General features: G+C 45.6%; 1 protein-coding gene across 1 annotated transcript in view; it reads right to left on the bottom strand.

The window, feature by feature from the left end:
* Nucleotides 1-21,014, bottom strand: part of LOC111144092 (sodium- and chloride-dependent GABA transporter 3) — a 125,333-nt gene that overhangs the window by 63,466 nt on the left and 40,853 nt on the right. Inside the window, exon 6 of the mRNA XM_022498202.1 lies at nucleotides 1,874-2,008. Within this exon, the coding sequence (XP_022353910.1) occupies nucleotides 1,874-2,008 (135 nt within the window). The remainder of the gene's footprint in view (nucleotides 1-1,873; nucleotides 2,009-21,014) is intronic.

Below are 21,014 nucleotides of genomic sequence, written 5' to 3'. Positions count from 1 at the left end.
TCTGGAAATAGGTTTTCCAAAACTGATTCTCCAACTGAGCCTTTGCCATCATAGGTTGGCATTGGCAAGGCCAACAGTCAGGAGCTCATTTCCTTCTTCCTAGGGATTCTGCATGCAATTCAGGATGCTGCCTCAGATGCCTGATGGTGCCCTGAGGCTCGGGGGCCCCTCACAGCACAGCAAACTGAGATAGAAATGAGTACACATTGCCACTCCACCATGGACCTTAATCACTGTAATGAGTACAGCTGAGCTACAGTAACTCACCCTCCATAAACCTTCCCATCCAATTTCTCCTAACAGGGGGTGGTTAGAAGCCACAGACTGCACACTTGGAATTTCTTACAGGCTCATCTTCTATGAATACAGATTCCACATTCTAATGCATGATCCATCTATGTTTGTTTTAGTAGAAATATGGGTACCTCTATGTTCATCGTGGCATTATTTATAATAGCCAAATTGTGGAAGCAGTCCAAGTGTCCACGGAGAGATGAATGGATAAAGAAGTGGTGTAGAGACACAATGGAATATTATTCAGTCATAAAAAAGAATGAAATCTTGCCATTTGTGACAACATGGATGGACCTGGGGTACTACACTAAATGAAATAAGTCAGAGAAAGACAAATACTGCATTTCACTTATATGTGGTATCTAAAAAAAAAAAAAAAAAAAAAATGAAAAAAACAAAACAGAACCAGATTCCTAGATACAGAGAACAATGTGGTGGTTGCTGGGGAGTGGGTAGTCAAAATAGGGGAAGGGAATTAAGAGGTACAACTTCCAGTTATAAAATAAATAAGTCACAGGGATACAAGGTACACTATATTAGCTATAGTTAATAATATATAACAACTTTGTAGGGTGACAGACAGTAGCTAGATTTATCATGGTGATCAACTCATAATGTATAAAAATGGTGAATCCCTGTGTTGTACACCTGAAACTAATGTAACATTATATGTCAAGTACACTTCAGTTTAAAAAAAAATGGATGTCTCCACATCCATCAAATGTCTTTGAGCACATTATCTGACATACACACTGGGATTACCTGGTGACCTTTAGAAGATCCTGATACCTAGGACCCACCCCCAGAAAATTTAATTTAATTGGTCTGGGAATTGGGATTTTTCGAAAGTTTCCAGGAGCTTCTAACAAGTAATGAGGCTGAATACTCCTGGGCCTGCAAGATGTTTGGTTTCATCTCTCGTCTAATGTACCCCCAGGCACACCCCTACTACCCACTTAGAGAAGTTTAGGTATAAACAGTCACTATCCACTACACATATACAACAGCCAATGCCTTCCTGGATACAACTAACAGGGGAGCCAGTCTTCACCAATTATCTTCTTTCTGTGAGCTACACCCATAAGAAAAATCAATCACCAACACAGACCCAGTTCCTCTGGCTGAGATGCATGGCTGCAGGGATCTGAGATCTTAGGTGGAAGGAAAACATGTGTTTTATTGTCACTAACCTCTGAAATTCAGCACTTCTTCAATTATGAAGGCAGACAACAAATTACAGTATTGTTAGCAGTAGAAATTCCAGATACTTTCATATCACAGTATAGATATCTCCAAAGGTCTTTTATGATCATCACTACTTTGAAATCATGAAAATGACTGGACCTATTGCAGAATCTTGTTATTTGATATATTGATAAATGAGCACATACTTTATTACCACATCACAAATTCGTTTTTTGTTAATGTTAATGCGTGCATTGAAAATTATTGCTGTGAGAAGGGGTCCACAGGATTCCACGTACTCAGCCAGCTGGTGAGCCCCTGGGTTAGTAGCAGAGGCCCACAGAAGGCTTCCCAGGTGTGATGGGGAACTGGGCCTTGAGCAAGCAACTCTTACCTGTGGGTCAGAGAGCCGGGAGAGGTCGGGGTACAGGTAGAACTTGATGCCTTCGGAGGCCCCGGGCAACGTGACCCCTCGGATCAGGAGGATCAGAAGCATGACATATGGAAATGTTGCAGTGACGTACACAACCTGCCCAGGGGAGGAGAGGAAAGAATCAAGAAGGGGTGACGGTGTGGGGGCGACATGGCAGGCTCCTAAATCCCGGCCTGGAGCAAAGGGCTTCCCAGTGCAGGGATACATTAACACCCCACATGGCTTCTTCTCCCACCTCATCTCTCACCATCTGGACCCTTCAAGGGCCAGTTCCTTCAGTGAGTATCTAATGAGTGTCAACAAAGATGCTTGAGATCAGTGCTTTTCAGTCATTTGTGGCCATACCCCACAGAAGGTAATACACAGGATATCAAATTTCCATGCACATCGAGCTGAAACAGGATGTTTCACAAAATACTCACTCTTCCATGTGTGATGCACTCAATATTTTCTATCATATCTGATTTCTTATTTTTAAAAAAGAGCTGGTCATGATGCTCTAAATGCAAGTCACAATTCACCAACAGGCCATGATCCACATTTTTAAAAAACAACGCTCTTGAGTAAAATTGAGTTTTCACATTCAAGGATAGGATAGAAAAGTGCAAGAGAGGAGTCAGGGAGGGCACTGTCGGGGGTGAGAAAGACCCAGTGTGTGCCAGGGCTGATTTCCGTGGGGTGTGTCTGGAGGACCCAATGAACCTGGGCAGCCCTTTCAGCCCACACATTCTGTGCAAGTAACAAAATCCCCTCTGGGTTTCTTTATACAAGAACTGTTTACAAGGAAACAGCCACACGTTCTAGACTCTGGGAGTTCCTGTCCTGGGGCCACACCTTCACCTGAGGTCCTGGCAGGACTCGGTGTCCCCTCCAGCTCTCACTTTTTTCTTTGTCACGTTCTCCTCTGAAATAACTTGGTCATGTCCTCTCAGTGGGGCCTGCCTCTTCCATCTGTTTAGATCAGCAACTTGTCAACATGTGGGGGCCACGGACACTTCTGAGGATCTGAGGACAGCTACAGACTCTCGGCCCTTTCCCACAAAGGTGCACAGACACGGATATGTGTCCAGCTTTCGGACTGGTTCAGAGACTCAGTGTGCTCTACGACCTATGGTCTTAATTTTTCTAGTGGAATCGTTTCTCAGCCCAGGGTTTCTTTTACGGCAGTCCAGTCCTTCACTTTGTGCGTTTATTCATTTACTCACTCCTCCCCTACTCACTCACTCACACACCCAGAACACTCCTACGTACCAAGCACTGAGTTAGATTCTGGAATACACAAATAAGAATGAGTCTTGAATGGAAGTTTCTGCTTCAAGAGGCTTCCCCACTAGGAGAACAGACAGACATGTAGGTAATGCATTATGTGATCAGGGGAGAAAGTAAAGGATGGAGGAGCACAGAGGAACTAATTACAGAGGCAGTCAGGAAGGGCTTCTCCAAGGAGGTGATCCAGGGATTGGCCCATAAAGGATTAGCAGAAGTTGAGGACATGGGAAATGGGGACAGAGGAAAGAAGAGAATAAAATCCTATTAAATGCCAATCACTTCACATGTGACAATAGAAATAGCCACATTTATACAGCATTTCCTCTTGGATTTTTTCCTTGCATTATTTATTTTATTTTCATATAAATTAACATCTTAGAAAAACTGAAATAGAAACACTAAATACAGAGGGCGCCTGGGTGGCACAGTCGGTTAAGCATCTGCCTTCTACTCAGGTCATGTTCCCAGGATCCTGGGATCAAGCTCTGTGTCCTGGCTGCCTGCTCAGCGGGAAGCCTGCTTCTCCCTCTCCCTCTGCCTGCCGCTCCTCCCCCTGCTGGTGCTCTCTCATTTGCTCTGTCAAATAAATAAGTTTTAAAAATCTTTTTTATTTTTTTAAAAAGATTTTATTTATTTATTTGACAGACAGAGATCACAAGTAGGCAGAGCAGCAGGCAGAGAGAGAGGGGGAAGCAGGCTTCCTGCTGAGCAGAGAACCCAATGCAGGGCTGGATCCCAGGACCCTGAGATCGTGACCTGAGCTGAAGGCAGATGCAAACTGACTGAGCCACCCAGGCATCCCTCCGTCTGGTCTGTTTTGAGCATACTGGGCCACCAGGGTGTCATTAAGGGGTCACTTATAACCTGGCCAAATGAGCCCTGACCATGCCCTCAGCAATACACATGGATGCGGACTGTTCCTCAAGGTCCAAACTGGCATGACTTACTAAATGGCTAAGGATTCTTCTGAAGCAATCCCATTGTTTAGAGCTCTAAATGCATGCTCTGCTTCTACATTACATTGAGGAGAACTACACTCCCTCCACTGAAATCCACACCTTCATTTTTACAGTTTTTAAAATAAAACCATAAGGGAAAGAAAATATTCAGATGAACTGTCCAAAGACCACAGTGCAGACAATGACTTAGGCTGCCAAAATGAAACCACCGGCTGGCAGGCGTTAGCTAGAAAAAATCCCTTTGTGAGCTGAGGTTTGAGAGCTTTGAGTCAGGGAACAAAAGATGGCTTAGGGGCATCATTATGTAATGGACACAAGTGGAGAATGGTATGAAAGTCGAAAATGCAATGCTGAAGACAGCCTGTATCTGACACTGGTCCCAGTTCTCCCAACAGCCCCTTTAACCCTCAACTATACTAGATACCTGGACAATATCTTTGATTTTTCCTGAGAACAGCCATAGACTGTGCAAATAATACAGACCTTGTCATTAAGAAATTGCACATAAAGGCATGCATGCCACCACATCCTGCCTGTGCTCATGGCAGACATCACCAATTGATCACAATACTCTCTGAAGTTAAGCCTGGATGTAGCTAAGCCTCAAGACCCTCCACAGTATTCTGGGCAGCCTCCATAATCAACTGGGAAGAAATCCACTATCTTCTACTCTTGCTCTAGCCCATTTTTTCACTGATGCATTCACAGTGTCCTGCAGGACCTCAGTCCCTGTCCCCAGAGTGGTAAGACCCAGATCTCATGCTCAAAGAAAGAACTGCTGACATGCCTGAATGACATTCCTGGGATTATGACACCCACCGGACTAATGTGAAACATGAAAAGGAGGCTAGAGAGATGGGCTGGAAGCTTCTTTATGGATAGTTTCAGCCTTTTGGCTCTGACAGCGGGGTTGAAGCTGGGTTTCCAACGCTAAGCAGGAATTGGAAAGGCTGAGTCCGCCAAGGAAGATGTCAAACTAGCCAACAGTGAGGAAATGGGCTGAGAATACTGTCTCCCAGGCTGTGCTCCAGGTGTTCAAACTGGAGCCTGCCTCCCCTCTTCCCCCAAATTCTTCCGCATTCAATCAGGGGCAGCAAGTCCTGACAACTTGATCTCCAACTACATTCTGACATGACACCCCCTCTTCAGCCCCATCACTGGGAACTTGTGTCATCTTTCTCCTCGGTCCAGTGACAGCCCCATGCTATCCACGCTGCAGCCTGGGTTTCAAAACTGAGTCCAGCATGTGTCTTCCTGATCTCCCCAGGCTCACATTCAAGGTTGTGGGATATAGTGCAAAGGGTTGGGGTCTGAGTCAGATGACCTGTGTTTAACCTTGACTCTGCCCCAACTTGCTGTGTGACTTGATTAGCTTCCATCCTTCCCCCAACCACTCTGTCCTCTGCTGTGCCAGCTTCCTTACCCTCAGGGAGTGTGCCAGCCTCCCTGAGGGTAAGTCCTCCTTATCTTTTCTTATCTTACCTAAGATAAGTCCTCCTTATATTTTCATGTCCCCTTTATCTGTAACACCCAGTCCTAGGTATTCATCCTGAGTATATCTGAAATCCCACAAGGCTAGGACTCCTTCAAGCCAGGGACCCTGCCTTCTAGGTGCAATATCATTGTCCTACCCGCTTTATATGTCAGGCAACTGAGGCCCAGAGGAGTGGAGGAAGCACAGTAGCCCCCTACCCTTACACACGGAAGATAATGTACCAAGACCCCCACAGGATGCCTGAAACCACGGGTAATACAGAATGTTATATATGTTTTTTTCCTGTATGTCCATACCTATAACAAAGTTTAATTTATAAATTAAGCAAAGTAAAGTGAAAAACAGTAACAGAGAATAAACTAGAATAATTATAACAATGTACTACAATAAAAGTTACATGAATGTGGTCTCTCTCTTCCAAATATCCCACTGTACTATACTCGTCCTTGAGTGATGCTGGCATGATAAAATGCACATGTGATGAGAAGTGAGAGGAATGGCGCAGGCACTGTGACACAGCGTTAGGCTACTACCAGCCTTCTGACATCAGAAGGATGATCACTGCTTCCAGTGAGGAACTGGAATGGGAAAAAGTGAAACCATGAATGGGGGGTGGTGGATACTATACCTCAGTCTCATCTCAGGACCCATCCTCTTAGCCTGGAAGCCATGCCATCTGCCCACCATTGTTGAGGGGTTAAAGTACCACGTCCTCCCCAACTCCCTACCCCACCCGCCTCCCCATCACTCTGGCACCCTCTGAGCACCTCCAGCAGCTCTCCATCAGCTGTGTTATTGCCTTGTAAGCTTCAGATTTCTAAATCATAACCTCCTTGAGGTAAGGGAGCTTTGTCTTTTACTTTCCCTGCTGTATCCACAGTGCCCAGGACAGTATAAGGTACATAAAACATGCTCAATAGATATTTGGTGGAAGGATAAACAAATTAGCAGGCTGAGATCCTGGATCCTGAGGTTAGGCTGCAAGGCCTCAGAACACCACTGCGTGCTCTGTCCATATGAAATGCTAGGTCCATAAAATGGGATTCAGAAAATTGAATCTGATTTTTTAAAAAAGATGTATTTATTTATTTGAGAGAGAGCACACACATGCAGAAGGACAGGGAGAGAGAGCAAGAGAAGAGGGTTTCTAAATAAGGAAGTAAGAGACTTGGCTTCAAAAGACAGATCAGTCCAGATACAGAGGGCAAGAAAGTTCAGATACAAGGTAATCCACAGCTAAGGTCATCACTTTCAAGAGGCCTGCAGCTACAGAATTCTCTGGATGAGCTAAGCAGGCCTCAGGAATTATGGTAAATTATGCAGTGTTTGGTCAAAGACACAATAAGTCACTGAGAAGGTACGATAAATGCTGGCTGCTTCCGGCTGCTGCCAGCGATGGCTCCGACCCAGAGAGGTGGGTGTGGAAGAAGGAGGGTCTAATCTGTCAGACCTCTGAGGCCCCTGAAATGAGGTTCCTGCCCCAAGCACATGCCTTGGTTGAGGAAGAGTTTTTTTTACTATTGTTTAACATCCTTTCAGCAGGTCAAGTCCTCCTGAATATAAAGGTTAGCACAATTGGTGGTAATTATACTGTATCCTGCTTAATTGACTCTAATTGCTCATTTGCATTCCAATACTGGAATTGTGGGGCATTTCCCCCTACTTCCAGGACACAGCTATTTATTTCATAGCAGGGAGATTGTCTGATCATTGGGAACATGACAAAGGTTGCAGAAAGGCTGCCCCTCCCTAAGTTTTCCATGATAATGGGGTAAATTGGAAAATTGAGCCTTGTTCAAAAGGCTTTGGGAAATCAGGGTGGTGTGGGGGCAAGGACACAGAACCACAGGGTCAGAAGATCCAAATATTAAGCGGCTAGGGCAAGTTCCATACCCTCTCTGGGCTGGCATTTTACCATCTACAAGAGGCAGGGGTGAACTAATCCAAGCTTCAATCACTCTTGTACCATTTTCCCAATTTTTTTTCTTTTTTTTTTGCCATATGCATGTATTCCTTTGTACTGTTTACTTAATATTTTCTAGAATTCAATATTCTCTCTTATGTTCAATAAATATATTAATGGAAAAACTGAATTACCACCATAAACAGAAAACCATGATCTCTAACCACAAATATAGAAGGTAAGTGCAAAAATAAATACAATGAGAATAAAATGTGATTAAATTATAGCCAAAGGCTCTGAGTCTGACCTGTGTTTTCCATTTGTTCAAAAGCAAGAGTGGCAAGTATCAGGGAGGTGCTAAAAGATAAAACAGCTTACTGTACCTTTTGCCTTAAGCAATATGAAAAAGGACTATTATCTCATTATATAATTGAATGTTCTTTGATACAGTTTCACATGTCACTAAAATCATCCTGTGGACTTCCAATAGAAAGAACATCTCCCAAACCTGTGGAAAGGATCAGATGGATGATTGCTGGGGTCCTTCCCAGCAAACAGTGTTTTCTGGAACAGTTAGTTCATAGTTAACTGCAATCCTTGCAAAGGATCAGGATTCCTTAGAGCTATCCAAGGTCCTGACACTAATTTAGGCTGAACCTTCTGAGAGCCAGCTACCCAGGGCCTTGAAGAGGCTGCTGTTAACTGTGCACCACTGGGTGCCAGAGATGTGTCATATGGTACCACTATCTGATATTCATGCCATTTGAACAGGTTCTATCCCCATTTTGCAGACAAAGACAAATAAAAACACTTGAAGATTAAAGAAAGAAGTGGCTTGCACCAGGTCACAGAACTATGAGATCAGAAGTCAGCTCTCTCCAACACATGTGCCGTGCTCCACGCCACAAACCTGACCAGACATGTCTTCCTGTTTTCAACTCCCGTTTCTTCTTCTGTCTGTCCTTCACTTCAAAGATCCAAACAAACAAATGTCTGGCTTGCTTTACTTTTTTGGCAGCAACCCATCATCATCATCATAGCCCACTACCCTGGCGTGGGAAATACTGTATTAGTCCAGTCATCCCCAACTTCCCCTCTGGCTGGGCTTGCCTCTGTGTGTAGGGTACATATGTCCATTACATATGGCTGGAAAGCACAGTAATAAACATCAGCCCTTAGAGAATCAGTGTTTTGAATATCAACATAATTTCCGAGAGAAAACTACCTGAATTCCTAGGTAGAAACACCAGAGCAGGCACCAAATAGCCTGGTATAACCTCCCATAAGATGTTACTGATTTCTGGGAACAAGGTGCTAAGAGAATGTGAAGCCAAAGAAGGGATGTCACCATGGGCATAACTGGCCTCTTCACCCTTTTTTAGAGTAATTATTCTTTTTTAGAGTAATTATTCAGACCATTCTAACAGAAATAGGAAATGAAGAAAACACATTCTGTTTTAAGCAACCAAATTTTAAATCGGTGGAAGGAGTCATGTTTTCACAAGAAAATAGTGAAAATATTCACTATTATAGGAGATAATGGTATTTCAGCAATGCAGAAATATTTCCATGAGAAACTGAAGTTACAGTTTTTATGCAATGATAAATGGTTTATCATTATCTAAGAAAGTTAGCTTAGATATGGAGCCTAAAATGATAAACCAAAACACCGGCCAGCCTTGGAATCCATGCTTCAGGGCATATCTGGGATTGAGGAGGAGGAGAGGGACAGGATTAGGACTGGAGGCAGCACACAGGGTGGGAGGACCTGGCTCTTGTCCCTATTCTACCACAGCGCCAGAGACTATGAGCCTCATTTCAAGATTCACTTTCCCCTTTTCTGTGGTAACAAAACTCCTAATTTTGATTGGATCCATGGCTGCCTAGAATAAAGACCACATTTCCCAGATTCCCTTGTAGCTAGGCTACGTGACTACATTATGGCCAATTAGATACACATGAAGGTGTCGTGTACAACTTCCAGGTTGCGTCCCTAAAGGGAAGGGCTGTATTCTATCTTTCCCTTCTTGCCCTTCCCACAGGCTGGAATGAAGACCAAGTAGTGAGCCATCTTCAACCACAGAAATGAGGGCAACACCCAAAGGAAGGCAGAGCAATGGAAAAACAGTCTGGGTCCCTGACAGCAGGCCAGTCACACCTGGGCTGTTATGGCAGAGAGAAATAAACTGTCTTGTTTCCACTACTGTTCTTTGAGGTCTCCACTGTAAAAAGTCAAACATGTAACTGAAATATCCAACCACCGATTGCCTCTGTGATCTTGGATATGTCACATTACTGCTCTAAGTCTGTATCATTTTTTTTTTTTTTAAAGATTTTATTTATTTATTTGACAGAGAGAGATCACAAGTAGGCAGAGAGGCAGGCAGAGAGAGAGGAAGGGAAGCAGGCTTCCTGCTGAGCAGCAAGCCCGATGCGGGACTCGATCCCAGGACCCTGGGATCATGACCTGAGCCGAAGGCAGCGGCTTAACCCACTGAGCCACCCAGGCGCCCTGTATCATTTTTCTTAAATGAAGGTACTAGCCCAAATGATCCACACTATTCCTTCCTGCTCGGAATGAAGAGAAGATTCCAAGGATGACCTGCGGACCCTGAAGGTGGACTCTTCAGCGCACACATCCTTCCACACCTGGAATCAACCAGGAATGCAACAAATATAGTCGGCAAGTCTTCAGAAAGACCCAGTTAGTAACATTAAAAGAGCAGTCAGGACAGACCTGTCAAAGAGATCACCATTTCTGATAAGCCACTGTTTCAACCTTCTCTGCCACAGTTTAGAATGAACTTGACAGGGTGAGTAGCCAGATTTGGTATGAACCCCATCATCAAGTACAAAGGTGCATACATGGGTTAGAAGGTCTCTGAGGTCTTCCTGAGCCTCCATCCTCTCCATGTGTGAAGTGAGGATAATGCCTACTTAAAAGTTGATGTGAGAATTTGAGATCACCATGCAAAGCACCCAACACACAGACGCTGCTCAATAACTGGAAGGATTGTGATTGTCTTTGCGGGCCAGCACTGGTCAATAAGCACTGGCCCTCCAGCTCAGTGACTGAGTAGTCTTGGCCAGCAGAGAACAACATAAATGGGGGGAGGCAGGTGGTTCAAGAATATAAACAGAGAGTCTGGAGTCATCCCTGTCTCAGCTGTAAGGGGAGACTAGAGAGTGGCTCCTGAAAATCCTTATGGGGTCCTCTCATTATCAATGGGAATGAATAGCAATGTCGTGGCAACAGAAGGCTGGTATAAAGAGGTGGTAAATCTGGGTGAATAGGACCAGAGTTAAGAAAAATATCAGGACTTGGGGCGCCTGGGTGGCTCAGTGGGCCTTCGGGTCAGGTCATGGTCACAGGGTCCTGGGATTGAGCAGGTCCTGGGATGGAACAGGGTTCTGTTGACTTTCTGCTCAGCAGGGAGCCTGCTTCCTCCTCTCTCTCTCTGCCTGCCTCTCTGCCTACTTGTGATCTCTGTCAAATAAATAAATAAAATATTTTTAAAAAAAAGAAAAGAAAAGAAAAACATCAGGACAGAAGGGAAATGTACCCAGCCATTCCGAGGAGGCGCGGCAGGTAGACTCTGGAATGAGGGCTAGGGGGTAGCAGGAGTAAGCCAAAGTGGGCTTTATGGGCAAGAATCCTCTGGAGTCCTGGGGCGCCTGGGTGGCTCAGTGGATTAAGCCACTGCCTTCGGCTCAGGTCATGATCTCAGGGTCCTGGGATCGAACCCCGCATCCGGCTCTCTGCTCAGCGGAGAGCCTGCTTCCTCCTCTCTCTGCCTGACTCTCTGCCTACTTGTGATCTCTCTCTCTGTCAAATAAATAAATAAAATCTTTAAAAAAAAAAAAAAAAAAGAATCCTCTGGAGTCCTGACAGCAGCCAATAGCTGAGGCAGTTGAAAGGGCCAGGCTGCAGACAATACTTAGATGGAATGGAAGGAATTATACCAGGATAAAACCCCATAAGACCAAGCTCCAAATTAAAAGAAGAGAAGGGACTCAAAGACAGCAATAAAGGGAAGTTTGGGCCCCAGCCGTGTCATCACAGGGATGAAGTCTGCCCTGTGAAATGGGAGAGCTTTCAGAAAAAGACTTTCAGGAGAAGCCAAGGACAATAAGCATTGCCAACCTACATGAGGCTCTAAGAACCCAGTGAGGAAGGGGTTTGGGGGCTCTCCATTGAGGGGTATATGCTTGTTGAGGGATCAGGTGCAGCTTATGGGGGGAAACTTGGTAAGACTTTTCAGATTCTGACCCCAAAATGCCAATGCCAGCCCTGACTGATTATGAAAGAAAGATCAGATCAACAAGGCATCTTCAGGGGTTGGCACATTGTGGGCAAGGCACCAAACATCTCAGGAATGGTGTTACTCTTTCTTCTTGCTGATAGTTAGGACCATAAAGATCATCTACACCCATGGACTGTTCCAACTTGGAGACCCCCTGGCTTTATTATTTGCCAATCATGCTGGCTGAAGCAGAGAGCTTAAGAGGGAAAAGCGCTTTATTTAGGAAAAATGGAAGATCAAGAGGTCCCTAGTGATGATGGGACTAACACTGTTGGTTCTATATGTGCTCTTCTGTTATTCAGTGCTATAAGGTGGAAACCCTTATCATTCCCCTTTCATAGAAGTAGAAACTGAGGCACCCAGAAGCCAAGTATTTGGCCCATGGTCACACCATTAGAAAAAGGCAGAATTCATGGTGCACTGTGGTGGATCAGTCGTTAAGCATCTGCCTTTGGCTCTGGTCATGATCCCAGGGTCCTAGGATAAAGCCCTGCATCGGGCTCCCTGCTCATAGGGAAGCCTGCTTCTCCCCTCACACTCTCCCTGCTTGTGTTCCCTCTCTCACTGTCTCTGTCAAATAAATAATTTTTTTAAAAATCTTTAAAAAGAAAAGAAAAGAAAAAGTCAAGATTCAGGCTCAGATCTATAGGACTCCAAAGCCAGCATTCAAACACTACATGGACCCAAGGGGAATTCAAGTGTCCCTGTAATCCAACCAGCTTCATCTTACACATGTCCCTGCATTCCCCAAACCAACCCTGTACTTGCATGCATGTAAGCCTTTGGTTTTGTTACTCCTTTCATGTGCAAGGTCCTTTTTCCCTTTTCTAATTAACAAAATCTGGCCAACCTTCAAGACTGGTCAATTACTATGTCTTCCATGAACCAACATTAGGCTACAGGATGAAATGCTTCTCCTGTAGCCTACAGCATACGGGGCAGTCCAGCTTACAGACAGGGGCATCAGTCTTGACCACAGAATAACCAAGTTCAAATCCAGCCTCCAGCACTTTCTATGTACATGATCAACTTTTGGCAAGTTATCGTCTTTCTAGGTCTTGATATTTCCTTCTATAAAATGGGGATAATAATAAAGCCAATTAACTCAATCCCTTTGAACCGTGGATTCTTAAATCTATGGAATACGGATAACAGCTCCTACCTCTTACGGTGAGGGGTGAGAATTAAATGAGCCAATGTTTACACAGCACCAGACATGGAGACTTGACAGGTCAGCCTGTAGCAAACTGCCTCCCATACTTCTTTTACTTAGCTCTTATTTCATCCTACCTTCTCATACACCGGCCTCTCTTCTAGAGTGGGATCTACTGAAGGGCAAGAGCCTTATTCATCTTGGCCCATCCTGAATGCTGCTCACAAAGACCTACAAAGACTGTAAATAGTTGATGAATAAACACATTCTGACTTCAATAACCCAGTGAGAACACAACGGAACAAAACAGGGTATAATCCCATGCAGCCACAATGAGCCTTAAGTGTAAACAGTTTTCACTACAAGTCTCCCCATCTGAGGATAAAGAACTTTCTAATTCAATTCACCAGCCATTCATTTAGCCCACTGTGGGCCGGGGCCTGTGCTGGTTTTGGAAGGCATGCTGATGAATGAATCAGGCTCCTGCCTGCAAGGACGTAAGAGCCGGCCCCGGACACAGACAGCCATAATGGTACACCATTCAGTGGCAGCAGTGGGAGCTCAGGGACAGTGTGATCAGGGAGCAGGCAGCTCAGGTGCCAATGATGTGTCTAGAGAGCTCCTCATGGGCCTGCACTTTGAAGGGGGACAGATTGTCCCTATTGTTCCAAAGAGTCCTGCTCTAGAATGTGCTGTGGAAATGCATTCCTCAGAGCAAGAAGGGTCAGGACACGGAGCATATGGGGTGCTTCAGCCTGGGAGCAGCACTTCCAGGGAAAGAGATGAGCTTTGCATGGGAGCAGAGGTGGAGGCCCAGAGGTGAGAATATACTTAAACAGTACCATGCTCATTAAGACAGCTGAGCCCAATTCAAATCCCTGTCCACAGTATATCTAAAAATCATTGGACGGGGGATTCTAGTGTTTAAGCCTATTTCATGGTGAATTAACTAGAAAGGCAATGCTATTGATTTTTACATAGCTCCACCATGAAGACCACAAAAATGAAAACAAATCCCCAAACAAGCTCAAGTGACATAAATATTCCATGCAGTGCCCAGCCAAGCCTACACCAGCATTAGGAGCTATTATTCACTGCCTGGAAAACACACTTCGTACCTTGGCTAATAATGATTTAAACCCCATCCATCTCTCTTAGACTAGAAAGCTGGCATCGCCATGGAGACCAAAAGCACCATTAAAGCACACCATTAAATCCCAGGCAGGGCTTTACCAGTGTAGGGAGGCTGTCGGCTAAGAAGTACCACCCCACATCCTCTTATGCTAGTCTTCAACACGCTTGCTCATGGCAATGGAGGAGCAGACGGAGAGAGCCGACATGCAGGGACCGTGTCTGCAGCCAGACAGCGTGCTGTCTGGATCCCGCAATCACCGCCTGCTCGGAGACCCACTGCCTCCCATCCAGCCCACAGGCCAATCACATGTTCTCCTGGGTCTTCTTCAGGAGTCCTGAGCAACAGGGGTCCCTCCTAGATCACTGTGCTGGTTGCAACACACTCCTTCCAAAACAGCTTCATGTCTTGAAAGAAGAATCTACACTTGCCTCTGCCAATGGAGACCCAGTCAGCAGCCACCCCGGAGGAAATCGGGCACACCCTACGAAGTCAAATGCAGTAATTTCTTAGCACTTGTCCAATTTTGCAGCTTTAACTTTCCCTCATTAGATGATGCCTCTGGTGGTCTGCTTCTTTTCCTCATGATTGTTTTAGTCTCTTTCACAGGCTCATCTCTTCACTCATTCTTTCCAGCAATTAATTAAGTCCTGTGCCAGACACTGTAGGAGGCAGAGGATGCCAACAAAGATCAGGGGTAAGCCCCGCCCTCTGTTTCACAAGAAGTTGCTTCCCAAAATCTGGCCTCACCCCACCTCTATTCACTCTCTATCCACTCTCCTGCCTTTTCTTACCTGCTCCTACAGTTTTAGGAGCCACCGATGTCCTGATGGCCTATCAGTCTCTCTCACTGTCCCAGCTGAATCTCAAGTTGAAGACCGAGGCATTCAACTATCTATGTGTATATCCAATTGGATTTCCTACCTCTAGTTCCACATGCTCAAAACCAACCCCATGACTTTCTCCCCCAAATAGGTCCCTCCTATGTGTACCTTTTTTGGATAACAGCATCACGCTTACTCTGTCCCCCACTCTTCATGAATAGAGAAATTCACAGCTAGACTCCACTGTCCCACAGCCCCCTCACTGCACCAAGGCTGGACGTGCTCTCATAGCATGTGGCCAGCTAGAGTGGGCTCTCCCCCCACCCTCCACAAAGGCCTCACCGCCCTGGCTTTTCACTACTTTCCAGAGAACTCTGTTTCCTCTTCAGGTTCCTCCACCTTTCAGCCTCCCCAAACCCCTTATCTTGACCCCTCCATCCTTCTCTTGCATTCTCACCCTGGGTAGCCCACCTGTTCCCGGGGATTCAATTCCATCCATTCCAAGATGCATGCCTTTAGCACTGTTCACCTTATTATCTCTGAAATCAGGATGCCCCCTCCCCCCGCTCTAGGTGGCAGCTGCAACATAGTTGCTGCTCCTGAGTATAAGGGACCTAGGTCACAGCTGTTCCTATTACCATCATTTTAGTTGAGTGGCTTTGTTGGTTAAAATATTTTAAATTAAACTAACTTAAATCAATTGCTGCTTGATGGTTAAACTGTATTTTTAAAAGATTATACCATGTTTCTGCAGAAAGGCACAGAAAAGGGGGGTGAAAGTTGATACTGAAAAGCAAATATAAATCATTAGAAAAACAATCACAATCTCATATTTTCCTGCAAAGAGAAAACCAAATATAGTTGACTGTTGAACAACACAGATTTGAACTGCTCAGGTCCACTTATACGTGGTTTTTTTAAAATATAAATATAGGGTAGGGCTATATATGTACTTTTCTCTTATGTTTTCTCTAGCTTATTTTATATAGGAATACTACATGTAACATACAAAATATGTGTAAGTCAACTGCTTATTTTATCAATAAGGCTTCTGGTCAACAGCAAGCTATTAGCAGTTAAGTATTGCGGGGGGGTCAAAAGTTATACATAGATTTTTGACTGTGCAGAGGGTTAGCACCCCATGATGCCCAAGAGCCAACAGTATTTTAGGGATCTAAGAAAATGCCTCCCGGTAGATGAAGCTGTATTACATTGTTACTGTGGTACATGCAGACTGATAGCTAGTAAGCTTCACACAATACACCTGCAGACAGGAGAATCTGCCAAAGAAACTTCAAAGCAGTGGGTGTGTATGCAAGTCTCCTGTGGTTACTTCACGTGTCACATAGGAAGTTCAGGAGAGGCAGAGCAGACAAACTGGAAGTATTTCTGCTTCTGGCAAACATCCTTCTTCAGTGGTAGTATTATGAACTGGCATATAAAATAGTGGTGTAACTTAGATCAGATGAGATTTGGAATATCATAAGTTTCTCATCATTTTGGGGACAAAAGCCCCTTCAAAAATAGAAGATAGTGGGGCACCTGGGTGGCTCAGTGGGTTAAGCCGCTGCCTTCGGCTCAGGTCATGATCTCAGGGTCCTGAGATCGAGTCCCGCATCGGGCTCTCTGCTCAGCAGGGAGCCTGCTTCCCTGAAAAAAAAAAAAAAAAAGAAAAGAAAAAAAAAATAGAAGATAGCTAGGAACCCTCACCCTAGAAGAGTGTGTCCCATAATTTTTTGCAATTCCAAAAGGTTTGGGGGCCCCCTGAAGCTTCAGTGGATCCCAGGTAAAGAAACCCTGAGATACATGCTGACCCCTCATTGCACAACCCTCCCTCCTGGGATTTAGACCTCCCTGTCCACGGTGCAGACACCTCTACTTGCGGTGCCACCGGCATCACAACATGACGGCGATCTCCCAAAGCTCCAGCTACAACTCGTCCTCCTGCCATGTCCCCCATCTCAGCCAGCAGTGGCACCAGGCACCATGCACTTGAGCCAGGAAACTGAGTTTCCTTGTAGACGTCTCTGCCCACTTGCCCTTCTTCATTCAGTCCCGGGGAGCGGGGGCTGATGCTCACTCTTGTTCTCAAACCTGTCCTCTTCTCTCCACCGCAAGGCTGCCATCATGTCCTGCTGAACCACCACGGTAGGATCCAGCCTCGGCTCCCATCTACCCATTCTCCATGCCACAGTCACAGGGGTCTTTTTATAAGAAACCCTGGTCATATCTCTGCTTTTAGCCTTTCAGTTTCTCACCACTACTTTCATCTTCTGACAAGGCTCGCCTACAAACCCCTCCTGAGCTGGTCCCTGCCTGTCAATCCAGCCTGCTCCTCTCCGTTCCCTCTCAAGGAATGCACGCTCCAGCCATGGCAAACTTCTATTACATTCCTGAGCCATGTTCCCACTCTCTCTTTCTCTCTGGACCATCCCATGTGTTACACGTGGACTGCATCTTAGACATTTGCCTCTGTGTCTCCAAGAATTACCAGTGCCTGGAATCCAGTAGGTGTTTAATAAATGCATGCTGAATTCATCTTAAAACACATGGTTCCATATAACACTAATGTAGTATTAAATGCCATGGTGAGGCAGACAAATGAAGTGGGTTCCAGTTCCAGCTCTGTGATCATGAGCAGGTAACAACACCTGTCTAACCCTCAAAGTGCACACCGAAAAGCGGGAATGAAAATACCTACTCAACAGATTGTTGTAAAGATTAAACATAATGTAAGTTGGTGGCTGTCACAAGAACAGTACTGGTGTCTAAGGGGTAACCTGGAGACTTATGGGCCATTTGAGGACATCACAAAGATTAAGATACAGCATTTAATAACCAAAGGGTAAGAAAGCTGGCAATCCTGCAATGCATGGGACAGTCCCCACATAACAAGAAATGCTCTGTTTCTCATGATTTCCAAATGCACCACCGGACATTCATGTGTGGGTGTATGGGGGGGGGTGTTTATAATTATTAAGCCTAGAAGCTAACTGCTCTACAAATAACTTCAAAGTATATTTTACTTCATTTTAATATAAACTGAATTTTACAGGGGCACCTGGGTGGCACAGTTAGTTAACAATCTAACTCTTGATTTCAGCTCAGGTCATGATCTCAGGGTCCTCGGACTGAGCCCCACATCGGACTGCACACTCAGCAGGGAGTCTGCTTGAGGATCCCCCCCCCCGGAAACTGAATTTTCCAGAAACGCAATCCCCATGTAAATTGAGGGTAGACTGTACTCTTTCCTTATCGAGTGTTAATATTATTCATGTTGCAGAAAATCCTATCACTAATGACAAGGCCACAGATGGAGCCCCGGTGGTAGTCAGTGCAACCCCCTTCCATCAGTCCACATCTGTAGCTGTTGCATTCATGCTGATTCCCTAATGTACGTGGTTAGCTCTTATTTCAAGATGTCAGCGATGGAGGAAACCATATTGGTAACATCCTATGACAATTTGGCTCTCTTGCCTTTTATCCAGATGAATCATGCCAGGTTGCTGCCAGCACCAGACGACACTATCGCCTTTGTGGTGTGCCTGAGCGTTTACATACTGAAACACATGTTGTTTTATGCACTGCTTCCTTTTAGCTTTTCCTTTAAAATATAGCTGGGCTATTATATCAGCTTTCTTGAACTTATCTGTGTAGGTAGATTATGAATTGCATTTCAGGGTGGTAAAGGCAGTACTGCACATCTTCTTCATACTCAAAGGTTGCAGGGTCTGTGAGAGGCTGAAGCAGCACAGGTGGGGGGTGGGTTGTAAAGGTCTCAGACGCAGCCTGGAGTGAGCCCTTGTCTCCTGGTGTTGATACTACTATTGGCAAGATATTGGGTTGATCCTGACTGTTACACAATACACTTGTGATTCAGGATAAAGATCACATTTGGTTTCTGCAAAGTGAATTATCTTCTGCTTCAGTGTTCTCACTGGTGGGCTCTAGTTCATTACACATGGGGGGTTGTCAGACGGGAAGGAAGACAGCAGATGCCACTACAAAGCACACAGTGTGAGGCCTGTAGGTGCCCCCTCCACTTTCCCAAAATATACCCCTGCTCAGGGACCCTCTATGGATCTCCACTGCCCATGTGACCTCAGTCTGGCACTTGTGCTCCCCTCCCTCGAAATCTGGCCTTCCCTATGGCCTCCCAATTTCCACAGCCACCCTTGACTCTCCCTATCCTTACCCCTCCTCCATGGAAGGCCCAGCTCAGCCCTCCACCTGCCTGTCCTTCAAAGTGAAGCTCACATCCTACCTCTTCCAAGAGGTCTTTCCAGACCACTCTGGGCCACAGGAGCTTCCTTATCCAAGCTCTGTACCAGCAGGACAGTACGATTATTGGGACAGCTAATCTATACTACAAAATCCTGTTAATTATCTTCAAGTCAGGGAATCCAATCTTCCTTCTCCACTAGACCAAGAACCTTTTTAAGTCAGAGAATAGGTTTATAAAAATCACAAGCAATTAAATAAAAACAACGGTAATTTGGGTGTGTCCCGTGTGACAAGTGCCAGGCAAATATTTGCATGCCTCACCCCACTTAAGCTCTATAGTGACCCACTGACATGGGTCCTCCTATTGTCCCCAGTGAAGGTCGAGGAAACAGCTCAGAGGCAAAGAAAGGGCCATGCCCAGACCTGCAGGGCAGAGCTTCAGTTCAAACTCGGGACCACTCGGCTCTGTTCTCTCCTGCCCACCTACCTCCATGTCACCCACCAATGGTGCCAAGCATTTGGTTAGTGCTTGGGCTGACGAATATTCACCTAGGTCAGGAAGGGAGCCAGCACTTATTCAGGGCTCCACGTACACTAGTGGAAAGAACACTGTGGTTCTCAGATCCACTTTTGCAGATCTGCTTTCAAATCCTGACTCCTCCAACAGCTGTGTGGCCCTGTGCACCTGTGGGCCTCAGTGTCTTCAATTATAAAGTGGATTTGCTAACACTCACCTGACAGTCCGTTGTGAAGGTAAACTTAAATAATGAATGTAGAATGCGCACCCCAATGTCTGGTGCACAGTAAACAGTAAATCATTTACTCAGCTTAGGGCAAAGATCCGAGCTTTGAACCTGGGTCAATCTGACTCCATAGCTTCTGGGCCACTATCTCCCTGCATCCCCCCTCTAGACCTGTGAGATGACCCTCCCTTTGCTGCTAGACCTTAGACAAAGGTCTCACACCTACCGCTGCACACTTGGGCTCACACACAATTCCTAGGGACACTGCCTCATTTTTCACTCCTCTCCCCCAAGACAGGTCTTCCTTTTGCTGTTTTCCTAGCCACTGGGAGGGGGGGTTGCAGAGAACAGGGCTTGGTAGTATGACTGTCAGGAAATACTTTGGAACTTTCACCCCAATCAATCAAACAGATCCTAGCACATGACAGGCATCACATACTTGTCAGCTGACTGAATCAACTAATGAGAGAACTCTCCCAGCACCTACCAAGTGGCTTACCCTAGGGATAAAGAAAGGCACAAGAGCCCCTGACAAGCAATGGATGTCACTCACCAAAGGAGGAGGAGAGAAGAAGAAGAAGGGACAGAGGAAAAGACAGAAGGAAAATGAAAGAGAGGAGGAAGGGGAAAAGGATGTAAGCCAGCTTTTTGGCTTTTATGCAGTTCCTTTTTCCTGGAATCCCCTTTCTCCTCTGCCTTGGGGTAATTAATAACCATCCAGCTTAGACGCCACTGCTTCCCTGGGACCACCCCCAACACAGGGGCGTTTCATAACTGCTGACACTCCAGCCTCTCAACTTGTTTAGGGTTGATATCTGCAGTCCCAGGCACAGGGCATGCTTAATAAATATTTGTCTCTCCAACTAAGAAGTCTCCCTGAGCTCAAAAGCCTGGCAGGCATGAGGCAATGACAGGCAAACTTGGGGCCGCTGTGTGCTGCTGCCATCAAGGGCCAGCGGAGGAGTTAGGAGACGGCCAAGAAGGATGAGTGTGGAGGGGGTCTGGAAGGCTTCCTGGAGGAAAAAGAGACATCAGGGAGGGGCAGAAAAACAGTGGATGAGGAAGCAGGAGCTGGAAGAAGGCACGGTGCTGCCCA

Source organism: Enhydra lutris, unplaced genomic scaffold (genome assembly GCF_002288905.1).
Source record: "Enhydra lutris kenyoni isolate GAN:26980312 unplaced genomic scaffold, ASM228890v2 scaffoldscaffold10, whole genome shotgun sequence".
NCBI lineage: Eukaryota > Metazoa > Chordata > Mammalia > Carnivora > Mustelidae > Enhydra > Enhydra lutris.
This window is presented reverse-complemented; position numbering and strand designations above follow the sequence as displayed.